Genomic DNA, 12,575 nt, shown 5'->3' with positions numbered 1-12,575 from the left:
GAGCAGGCCCTTAAGGTATCCATTTTGAAGCACTTGGAAGAGAGGAAGGTGATCAGGAACAGTCAACATGGATTCACCAAGGGTAAGTCATGCCTGACCAACCTGATTGCCTTCTATGATGAGATAACTGGCTCTGTGGATATGGGGAAAGCAGTGGATGTGATATATCTTGACTTTAGAAAAGCTTTTGATATGGTCTCCCACAGTATTCTTGCCAGCAAGTTAAAGAAGTATGGATTGGATGAATGGACTATAAGGTGGATAGAAAGCTGGCTAGATTGTTGGGCTCAACAGGTAGTGATCAATGGTTCGATGTCTAGTTGGCAGCCGGTATCAAGCGGAGTGCCCCAGGGGTTGGTCCTGGGGCCCGTTTTGTTCATCTTTATTAATTATCTGGATGATGGGAAGAATTGCACCCTCAGCAAATTCGCAGATGATATTAAGCTGCGGGGAGAGGTAGATAGGCTGGAGAGTAAGGATAGGGTCCAGAGTGACCTAGACAAATTGGAGGATTGGGCCAAAAGAAATCTGATGAGGTTCAACAAGGACAAGTGCAGAGTCCTGCACTTAGGAAGGAAGAATCCCATGCACCGCTACAGGCTGGGGACTGACTGTCTAAGCAGCAGTTTTGCAGAAAAGGACCTGGGGATTACAGTAGACGAGAAGCTGGATATGAGTCAACAGTGTGCCCTTGTTGCCAAGAAGGCCAACGGCCTATTGGGCTGCATTAGTAGGAACACTGCCAGCAGATTGAGGGAAGTGATCATTCCCCTCTATTTGGTATTGATGAGGCTTCATCTGGAGTACTGTGTCCAGTTTTGGGCCCCACACTACAAGAAGGATGTGGAAAAGTTGGAAAGAGTCCAGCGGAGGGCAACAAAAATGATTAGGGGGCTGGAGCACATGATTTATGAGGAGAGGCTGACGGAACTGGGATTATTTAGTCTGCAGAAGAGAAGAATGAGGGGAGATTTGATAGCAGCCTTCAACTACCTGAAAGGGGGTCCCAAGAGGATGGAGCTACACTGTTCTCAGTGGTGGCAGATGACAGAACAAGAAGCAATGGTCTCAAGTTGCAGTGGGGGAGGTCTAGGTTGGATATTAGGAAACACTATTTCACTAGGAGGGTGGTGAATGGGACTGGAATGGGTTACCTAGGGAAGTGGTGGAATCTCTATCCTTAGAGGTTTTTAAGGCCTGGTTTGACAAAGCACTGGCTGGGATGATTTAGTTGGTGTTGGTCCTGCTTTGAGCAGGGGGTTGGACTACATGACCTCCTGAGGTCTCTTCCAACCCTAATATTCTATGATTCTAAGACTGCCATGGTTTTGTGACAGCAGACCCAACCGGAGCGGTGCCTGTAATGGACCTGCCACTGAGAGGTCCAGCAGCGTGCCGAACCAGCATTGGTGCGGCCAAGCCAGAGCTATAAGGATCACCTTTGCCTGTCCTGTTTGATCTTCACGAGAACTCTGTGGATCAACGGAATGGGGGGTGGGGAGAGGAGGTGTACATTAGAGCCCCTGACCACGGGAGCAGGAAAGCGTCCAACAGGGATCCTCTGTCGAACCCCTGAAAGAAGCAGAAAATGTGGCATTTCCTGTTCTATCTGGACACGAACAGATCCACAAGGGGAGTACCTCTCCTCTGGAATATGATACAGACCACCTCTGGGTGGAGAGACCACTCATGATGAGATGGGAAGGTCCTCCTGAGGCGATATGCCAAGGCATTCCTGGCCCCAGGGAAGGTGTGTGGCTATGAGATGGATGTCGTGTTGTACACAGAAGTCCCATAGCCTGAGGGCTTCTTGGCGAAGGGCAGGCAATCTGGCTCCATCTTGCAGGATGTAGCTCGAAGATATTATGTCGAGGACCCAATGGTCCTCTGTCAGCCGCGACCAGGTCGACCGCAAAAAGTGCAGGTGGGGAAGATCCTGGGAAGTGACTGGGGCGCCATCCTCAGGCACATCCTCAAAATGCCCATTTCTGGCTTCCTTTGCCTCTGGAAGAACCAAGCTGGACAGAGGAATGGGAAGATGAAGAGTTCTGCCGCTTAAACCTTTGTCTCTGTCCTTCTTCCTGTAGCAGCTGGATCGGGGGACACCCCAGGACCTCGATGGAAGCAGAGGATACAGAACAAGAAGCAATGGTCTCAAGTTGGAACGGCTTTCTAGACTGCTGAGGGGTGTGTAGACCCAAAGAATGGAGGGTGGCATGGGAATCTTTGAGGCCAGGGAGCTGTGCATCAGTCAGCTCTTAGAAGAGCCCTGCTCCCTCAAATGGGAGGTCCTTAAGAGTAGCCTGCACCTCCTGGGACAGCCTGGAGGACTGCAGTCAGGAGCTGTGCCTCATGACCACTGCAGAGGCGACTACCCTGGCCGCCGAGTCCGTAGTGTCCCAGGCCACCTGGAGGACAACTCTCGCCACCACTTTGCCCTCTTCCACTAAGGTGAACTCTTGGGCTCGGTCCATTGGGAGGCCCTCCTTGAACTTGCTGATGGAGTCCCACGGGTTGAAGTTGTACCTGCCTAGCAGGGTGTGATGGTTAGACACCCAAACTTGCAGCGGGCTGTCAAATAAATTTTCCTGCCAAACAAGTACAGCCTCTTGGCGTATTTATTTTTCGGTGTGCCGCTCGCCTGTGCCTTTCGTAAATGACTGACACGACCAGGTATCCCGCTGGAGGGTGGGTATACAGGTATTCGAATCCCTTTGCCGGAACATAGAACTTCTTTTCTGCCTTCTTGGAGGTACGTGGAATGGAAGGGGGGGGTCTGCCACAAAAACTCAGCAATTTTTAGGACCCCTGGGTGGACAGGCAATGCAACTCGGGCCAGGGTGGAGGACGGTACAACATTAAAGAGGTCATTGGACTCCTCCACTAGCTCCTTGACCTCCAAGTCCAGGTCAGCAGCCACCTTTTTGAGTAAGGCCTAGTGCTCCTTGAAGTCGTTGGGGCAGCTGCTTGTTTGCAAGAGGCCCACCACTGGGGATGACAAAGACTACTGCACTGCAGGGGGAGGGTCGGCTTCTCCTTGCTTGTCTGGGGACAGCTCCTTGGGCGTCGGGGCCTGCTGCACGTCGGATTCGTCACCGTGCTCTGACTCTGGTGCCAGGGGCAGTTTGTCCGATGTGGCCTCGGAGGAACGGTGGGAGTATAACAGGTACATCCCACAAGTTCCAGTACTGTCACTGAGCGGGCCATTGCCCCTGCCTCCCCGCCGTCGCAACCGCACCAGTCTCACGGAACAGTGGTGATTCACCTTTTATAGGTGAGGGGCTGTACCCATCAGCAGCTTGGACGCATGTCCCCTGGAATGGTGGTTGAAGCATGAAGGGACATATGAATCTTTAGCACATCTGGCACGTAAATATCTTGCGATGCCAACTACAACAGTCCTATGAGAACATCTGTTCTCTCTTTCAGGTGACATTGTAAACAAGTAGGAAGCATAATCTCCTGTAAATGTAAAAAAACTTCTTTGTCTGAGTGATTGGCTGAACAAGAAGTAGGACTGAGTGGACTTGTACATAATTCTACATTTGTAAGTTCAGTTTTCATGATAAAGAGATTGCACTACAGTACTTTTATTAGGTGAATTGAAAAATACTATTTGTTTTTTTACAGCGCAAATACTTGTAATCAAATAATAAATATAAAGCGGAGCACCGTACACTTTGTGTTCTGTGTTGTAATTAAAATCAATATATTTGAAAATATAGAACATCCAAAAATTTAAACAAATGGTATTCTATTACTATGTAATCACGATTAATGTTTTTAATCGCTTGACAGCCCTAATTTAAATGCATCATAAGAAAGGAACAGTTGCTTTAATTTAATGTTAATGATGAAAGATATTAAATTTTTGCAATATTAAGAAATTATATACTCACTTCCTGAAATCTGCTAGCAACTTAAGCATGTCTTCATTTGAGAGTTTATTACTGTCTTGTCTGTAGAGAGCAGAAAATCTTGCATTTTTGTCCAGGGTTCCTGATGCATCTTTAAACAATGTCCTGAAAGTCAAATTCTCTCTTTAAATTTTGGTAACAAGAGGATAAGGTAAAAAAACTATTTAGACTGTATCACACTCTATGTGAAGCATTTAATATTCTTAAAATTGCACCCAAGTGAATTTCACCATATTCATAGCTAATATTTTAATAAGCAGAACAAGGACAATTTACTTTTTAAAAAAGCAAGAAAAAATTTTTTGGCAGTGAAAAAAAGTTGGTAAAATTAAATTATTTTTATGGTTAGGTGTTACAATCATCTACAATACCCATCCCACCAAAAAACAGAAACTTAAGTCTTGTTTGCCAAAAATCTATGACTGGGATATGACAGAGTTTAGAAAGGGCCATACTGAAATAACCAAGAAAGAACAGATCCCACAAATAGGAAGTTGAATTTTGACAAATGAGACACTTCTATTTTGTAGGAAACTGTTTTAAATAATCAGCAGAAAATGTAGTGAATGACAGGAATTGCATCCTTTACCTAGCTGCCCAGGCAAATGGCATTCTATATTGTCCTAGTCTCTGACATGCCTGCTTAGCATTCTTCAACACTTTCTGTGCAACCTGCAAATAATAATATATAGGAGTTGAAGATGCATAAAAAATAAACAAGTCTATGCTCAGACCAAGTAGAAAACAATTCTTAAAAGATTTTAACTTTTATCAGTATTACTAAATTCATGAGAAGTGGTAACAAAAAGAATTAAACAAAACACAAATTCTTTAATAGTTCCTTACGGTATTAGCAGGACCTGCCATTCTCTGTGATTCCACAGGTGAAAAGGACCTAATCTGCTGACTCTTTGAAGGCACCTGTTTCATTCTGTAAGAAAACACTACCACTTCAGGCCCACTTGATCTTTGCCTTCTCTGACTACATTTCTGTAGTACCTTTAATAGTGCCTTCTACTGGATACGCTACATAGATGCAGTCAAAGGTCTAGATGAGGAAGGCAGAGTAGAAGTCGACCTGTAGTTTACTTCAGACTGGAGAAGAGATCTTGGGGCTATGCCTCTCTCCTTCCACCTCTTACTTACAGAGAGCAAATGTTTCTTCTGCTCTCTCACTGTCAAAATACTCAGCAGTATGTTTTGTCTGATTCTGTAGCAAGGAAACATTTTGTGATTTGGATACCTTTTGTCTTTTAGAGCTATATTGTTGACATCTCTGCAGCATCTGCCATATAGAGGAAGGAGTTTTTTGTTATTGTTTGTTAATTTGTAAGTGTCCAAATGTTTATAGTCATCACTAGACTGCAAGAAAATGACAAGTGAAACAGAATGAAATAGGATTTTATGCAAAGCAGAAATGGGCCTTAAGATCCCACCAAATTCTATAAGGCCTTGAGTGTAACATACTAAATGTGGGCATATTGACTAGATAGATATGCATTGGAGAGCCCAACGTTTCATATGGTGTATGTCTCTACACATAAAAAGTTAACAGAAGGTTAGATTTGCAAAGTCAAGCACTCAAAAGTTAGATGATGACAGCAGAATTAACACTGCCTGTGCAATTTAATTTGGCTTTTTTTTTTTTCTTAAATAGACGTCTCACCCATCATTACATATGAAGTCTGTGGAAGAACCAGGAACAGAACCCAACTCTACTGCATCCCAGTCCAGTTTCTTTTAGAAACCCTCACTGCTATATTTATTTTCCATTCTATATGTTGAAAAATATTATAATTTATATTATAGTAGTCCCTAGAAATCTCAGGCATGGACCAGAACCAAATTGTGCTAAACATTATAAAAACACTAAAAAAGGAAAAAGAAAAAAGACAGACCCTACCCCAGAGAGTGTAAGACAAGACGCAACAGATGGAAAGAGACAGATCAATGGGAAAGTACAAGGAAACAATAAGAAAATATCGGCCAGCATGACAAGCAGTGATCTCACCACACCAGCAGACAAGTTTTTGGAAGGCCTTAAGGCAAAGTAGAATTTTAAGGAGGGTTTTGAAGGAGGATAATGAATTAGGTTTGTGGATGTTTACAGGGAGCAAATCTCAAGCCTGCGGGGCAGTGTTGGAGAAAACACAAAGGTGTTTGTTTGAAAATTTATCAAGTGGGTGATTGAGATGTCTGTTTCCTTTCCCCTTCCTGCCCCCTTTCCTTTCGCCACTGCAGCTTTTCCCCGCTGCCCATTCATTTACTTTTGTCTTTTGTTCTGTTCTCTCCTTAATTTGGGAGGAAAAATGTCATAAAATATAAATTTTAAAAAGTGGGTGATGGAAGTTGACTTCATGGGCCCGTTGGAGGCAGGAGTCAACCTTTGGAGAGAGAGAGATAAAAGGTAAGGCGGGGATAGGCCAGGAAGGGCCTTGAAAGTGAAGACAAGTTGCTTATATTTTATATAACAGAGAAGAGGGAACCATTGAAGGGGTACATCAACAGGGCTGATGTGGTCAAAGCTATGGACTTGGAAAATTTGCTTCTACGCAGTATTCTGAATGGTTATGAGCGGGACAAGATTGCATTTGTCAAAGCCAAAAATAAGGATGTTGAAGTAATCAAGATATGAGATGATGAGTGTGTGGATGGTCACACAAGGCTGTATCTTAGGCTATGTCTACAAAGCACACCACTTTCGGTGACGTGTACTGTACAGTAGCTATACATGTCAGAGAAAAGCTTCAGCTGCTACCCACTGCCAGAGCCTTTTACTGCGGCAAGGAGCCTTTTCCCCGCTGCTTCCACCTGCCAGCCTTTCCTCGATATTGGAGTCTTTCCTTGAGCAGAGAAGGGCTGCAAAAGGGAGCTGAGAGCCTTTCGCCACTGCCCCTGCAACTTTTCTCTGCTGCCTCCCCCACCCTAGCCAGAGCCTTTCCCCGTGGCATGGGAGGGCTCTAGCAGCAGGGAACTAGCAGAGTCTTTCCCTTTAGCAGGGAAGGGCTCCAGTGGCAGAGTTGCCAAACCTTTCCCCATGGTGGAGGAAGGGCTCCAGCAGTGGAGAGCTGCCAGAGCCTTTCTCCTCTGAATCCCCACTGCTGGAGTCTTACCACGTGGCGGGGAAGGGCTCTAGCACAGGGGAGGAAGCGATATATGAAGATGTCTTGGATGATCAGACTTTTTATGAGATGGAGTGGGTGAATGAATGAGGCAGGGATCCTGTAAAATAAATAGCATGAGACCACATAATCAAAGCTTGTATTATTATGAACATACACAAGGAACAAGGTGAAATTAAAGTTGCACAGGTAACTTTAATTATGAAATTTCCTCATTTCTGAATGTTTGACTTGGAACCATAGCTTTCTTTTAACTGAGTTTTGAGAGTGCAATTTCCTAGATTATTTGTTTAATGAAGACAACAAATCCCATCACATGGCCCCCACATGGGTCATCAGCAAGGCTTGAATCCAGTACCTTTAGATATGTAGCAGACCTCTACCACTTGAACTAAAATAGTAGCTGGTAGCAGTAGTAGGCTGCTATCTTCTGTGGATCACCAACTAGAGAGGGTTACAACATACACTCTGCCAAATATAAAGCTATTTGCTAGACAGCAAAGGAATGTTGACTGAGGCATCCTGAGTTCTAGTGGTTACACACAGATCAGTCAAGCAAATAGATTGGCAACATTCATTGTGACAGGCAGTGTGCCTTGGAGGAGACTTGCATACCTCATATTAGAGGCAACTCTTTTCCCAGCTCTGCCACTGTGACCTTATGCAACTTCTCAGTTACCCCATCCGTAAAATACGGACAATTGCATTTGTATCTTAGGAGACTGGCAAACATGAGGCCTTCATCAATAACAAGTCTATGCACTTCATAACCCTTTACACTAATTGGGAAGAACTGAGCAAGAACTAATGATTTTGCTCCAGCCAACACACCTTCTCCTAGGCGAAAGAGTCTGCTGGTTTTGTTTTCCCTGTCAGAAGCACTAACTCTGTGGGGCATGGACACATGCTCAATGAAGCTGATGTATAAGAAGGTCTGTGAGAGATGGAAAAATTGATTTTGTTTCATTTTGCTGAAAAAATTTAACCTGGAGCAGAGAGCAAGAATAGAAAAATTTCAGCCCAAACAGTTAAACTTATATAGTGTTACATAAGCAACTGAAAATGGGGTTATAATGAAACATATGGTAGGCAACCCTAACAAGTGTTGCTACCAGTTCCATCTATAATAAAGGACAACATGATTCTTGCTCTAGTGCTGGGTACCAAATCAAGAGAAGGAATACTGCAGGCCAAATTAAGTCTACTTCCTGGCTGAGGGCCTTGTAAATAAAGGCCACCAAAAATAAGTCTGATTTTTTTTTAAGTCTTTCTTTGACTATTAGTCAGAATATGCTTTAGAAATTATTTTGAAGATTTATTTATTTTTATTATTTTGGGGAAGTTCTATGGCTTGTGTTATACAGAAGGTCAGACTAGATAATTGCAATGGTCCATTTTCTGGATCTGGATCTATGAATCAATGGCTTCCTAGATTGTAAAGCTGCCTGTTACTAATGACAAAGATTAAAATGCTGCTTACAAAACACATATAATTTAGTTTGATATATGCTCAGATGGTCTGAAACATATAATGCTCATTAAGGTGAATGCAAGAATCTTTATATTAACTGGTAACAGGGATCATTATTTGTCTGTTGAATACTATACTCTGAAGCTTCCCTCTTTCCTGTTATATTTTGCACTGTAGAAAATAGGAAAAATAGTTCAACAGTAGCTGACTGGAGCTGTAACAGATATGTTTATGTCTTGCAACCTTCTGGTCTGTGACAAAGTACCAGACATTTTTAGTTACTGCAGTTGAAACTCTTGTTTTATTACTTCAACTTCTGACAAGCAATAGCAACTAAAAAGACAAATAGCAAAAATAGCTTCTTAAATGGTGCATTTCAGAAGACAAACATATGAATGCGTACTATTGTCTGCATGATGGAATCTAATTGGACAAAAAATGTTTAATATGTAAATATATAGAGGATTTAAGCCAGTATAGTGGTTCTAAAATAGAATAACCAAAACATGTAAATAAGTCACAAAGCAGTAAAGAATCTGACTAGGTATACAAAAAGTTAAACATAGGGGAACAGATTTGTTCATGTGTATGTAAAAACACATTTAGGTTTGTGAAACCCTAGAGTTTTGCCTATACTTCTGAAAGTCTGTCCCATCCTATATGTTCCAAATGCTCAAAAAAATCAAACTTTTATTTTTGAAGTTGTATGACTATTATTTTGTAAAATCTCTTTAATGACCATGTAAAAGACTACAAAAAGCACTGTATACAAACAAATTTTTACAGTATACAAGCTAATCTCAACTTTTTAAAAGCAATATGAAAAAAATTATCTATGACACTTTAATTAAAGCCATCAGACAACTAAAAAAGAAACTGTGCCATACAAAATTAATCTAAAAGTTTTGGCCATCCAAAAAGTAGAAAAGACGGTTACTCACCGTTGTAACTGTTGTTCTTCGAGATGTGTTGCTCATATCCATTCCATTAGGTGTGCGCGCGCCGCGTGCACAATCGTCGGAAGATTTTCTACCCTAGCAACACCGGCGGGTCGGCTGTGGAGCCCCCTAGAGTGGCGCCTTCATGGCGCTGAATATATACCCCAGCCGACCCGGCGCCCCCTCAGTTCCTTCTTGCCGGCTACTCCGACAGTGGGGACGGGGGGCGGGTTTGGAATGGATATGAGCAACACATCTCGAAGAACAACAGTTACAACGGTGAGTAACCGTCTTTTCTTCTTCGAGTGCTTGCTCATATCCATTCCATTAGGTGACTCCCAAGCCCAACTTAGGTGGTGGGGTCGGAGTGAGACATTGCTGTGTGCAAAACCGCTGATCCGAAGGCAGCATCGTCCCTGGACTGCTGCACTAGTGCATAGTGAGCTGTAAACGTGTGGACTGATGACCAAACCGCCGCTCTACAAATGTCCTGGATCGGAACATGTGCCAGGAAAGCAGTCGAGGAGGCTTGGGCCCTCGTGGAGTGAGCGGTGAGGTGCGGTGCTGAGACACCTGCCAGGTCATAGCAAGTCCGGATGCAAGACGTAATCCAGGAGGATAGGCGTTGTGAGGAGACCGGTGAGCCTTTCATTCGGTCGGCCACTGCAACGAAGAGTTGCGTCGTCTTTCTAAAGTGCTTTGTGCGGTCAATATAGAAGGCCAGGGCCCTTCTTACGTCCAGGGAATGCAAACGTTGATCCTGGCGAGTGGCATGTGGTTTGGGATAAAAGACCGGGAGAAATATGTCCTGGTTGATATGAAATGGAGAAACCACCTTAGGGAGAAAGGCAGGATGTGGACGAAGCTGCACTTTATCCTTATGGAAAACTGTATAAGGGGGCTCGGATGTAAGTGCCCTGAGTTCAGAAACTCGCCTTGCTGAGGTGATGGCTACGAGGAAGGCTGTCTTCCAGGACAGGTACAAAAGTGAACAGGTGGCTAGTGGTTCGAATGGAGGACCTGTGAGTTTGGAGAGGACCAGATTAAGGTCCAACGTCGGGACGGGCTGACGCTGTTGTGGGTACGTCCGGTCTAAGCCCTTGAGGAATCTAACGACCATCGGGTTAGAGAATACCGAGGACGCGAGTTCCCCGGGGTGAAAGGCTGATATAGCAGCCAGGTGAACTCTGATTGAAGATATCGCCAACCCTTGCAGTTTTAGGGAGAGGAGATATTCCAATATGAGAGGAATGGGTGCCTGCAACGGGGACGTGGCTCGTTGTTCGCACCAACAGGAGAACCGCTTCCACTTGGCCAGGTACGTGGTGCGTGTTGAGGGCTTCCTACTGCTCAGCAGAATCTGTTGGACAGAGTGCGAGCATTGCTGCTCTGCCTGGGTGAACCATGGAGCAGCCACGCCGTGAGGTGGAGTGATTGCAGGTCGGGGTGACGCAGCCGACCGTGGTCCTGAGATATGAGATCCGGACATAATGGAAGCGGGATCGGTGTCTGAACCGAGAGTTCCAACAGTGTGGTGTACCAATGTTGTCTCGGCCACGCTGGAGCGATCAGAATTACCTGTGCCTGGTCTCTGCGCAATTTGAGCAGTACCTTGTGGACCAGAGGAAACGGAGGGAAGGCATAAAACAGGTGGTCTTTCCAGGGAAGGAGAAACGCATCCGAGAGGGAGCCCGGAGCTCGACCTTGTAGGGAGCAGAACACGTGGCACTTTCTGTTGTCTCGAGATGCAAACAGGTCTATCTGGGGAAACCCCCACCTCTGGAAGATGGAATGTATGATGTCCGGACGGATAGACCACTCGTGCGTCTGGAAGGACCTGCTGAGTCGGTCCGCTAGAGTGTTCTGGACTCCAGGGAGGAACGATGCCGTGAGATGGATTGAGTGGGCGATGCAGAAGTCCCACAGGCGAATGGCCTCTTGGCATAGAATTGACGAACGTGCTCCTCGCTTGTTGATGTAAAACATGGCCGTGGTGTTGTCGATGAGAACTAACACACAGCGGCCACGTAGGAGATTGAGGAATGCCTGGCACGCCAGGCGCACCGCCATCAGTTCCCGAACATTGATGTGCAGGGCTAACTGGGATGCAGTCCACAGGCCTTGGGTATGGTGTTCGTTGAGATGGGCGCCCCAACCCAGAGATGACGCGTCTGTGACCAGGTGCAGAGAGGGTTGTGGGGCGTGAAATGGCATCCCCTCGCAGACCACATTGTGATCTAGCCACCAGGTGAGGGAGGCCAGGATCGAGTTCGGGACCGTGACCACCATGTTCAGGGTGTCCCGATGTGGACGGTATATTGATGACACCCAGGTTTGAAGTGGGCGAAGCCGAAGTCTGGCATGCCTGGTTACGTGCGTGCATGAAGCCATGTGACCCAGCAGGGTAAGGCACGACCTCACCGTGGTAGTTGGGAAGGCCTTGAGCCCTTGAATGAGGTTCGTGATGGTGCCAAAGCGGTTGTCTGGCAGGATGGCTTGTGCACGTCTGGAGTCTAGAACTGCGCCGATGAATTCTATTCTCTGGGTAGGTTCTAGAGTGGATTTGTCTTTGTTGAGTAGGATGCCCAACTCGTTGAATGTGTGCACTATTCTGTGGACGTGAGCTTGAACTTGCTCCTTGGTGCGACCGCGCACCAGCCAGTCGTCTAGGTACGGGAACACCTGTATCCCTTGCCGACGAAGGTACGCTGCCACGACAGCCATACATTTCGTGAACACTCTTGGGGCCGAGGATAGGCCGAAGGGAAGGACTGCAAATTGGTAGTGCACCGTGTTTACCACGAATCGCAGGAAGCGTCTGTGAGGTGGGTAAATTGAGATGTGAAAGTATGCGTCTTTCATGTCGAGGGCGGCGAACCAGTCTCCAGGATCGAGGGAAGGGATAATGGCCCCCAAAGAGACCATGCGGAACTTCAACTTTACTACGAATTTGTTGAGTCCGCGCAAGTCCAAGATGGGCCGTAGACCTCCTTTGGACTTGGGGATCAGGAAATAACGGGAGTAAAATCCCCTGCCCTTTAACTCTATCGGAACCTCCTCTATGGCCCCCATGGCCAGGAGCGTAGAGACCTCCTGTATAAGAAGTTGCTCGTGAGAAGGGTCCCTG

General features: G+C 45.6%; 1 protein-coding gene across 1 annotated transcript in view; it reads right to left on the bottom strand.

The window, feature by feature from the left end:
• Positions 1-12,575, bottom strand: part of DOCK9 (dedicator of cytokinesis 9) — a gene marked incomplete in the record, with an annotated part of 250,627 nt that overhangs the window by 149,388 nt on the left and 88,664 nt on the right. The window contains 2 exon segments of the mRNA XM_034758221.1: positions 3,900-4,022; positions 4,507-4,589. Coding sequence (XP_034614112.1) covers positions 3,900-4,022; positions 4,507-4,589 — 206 coding nt within the window.

The sequence above is a fragment of the Trachemys scripta genome, chromosome 1 (assembly GCF_013100865.1).
Source record: "Trachemys scripta elegans isolate TJP31775 chromosome 1, CAS_Tse_1.0, whole genome shotgun sequence".
NCBI lineage: Eukaryota > Metazoa > Chordata > Testudines > Emydidae > Trachemys > Trachemys scripta.
The sequence above is the reverse complement of the archived record's forward strand: the minus strand, read 5'-3'. Positions and strand labels throughout refer to the sequence as shown.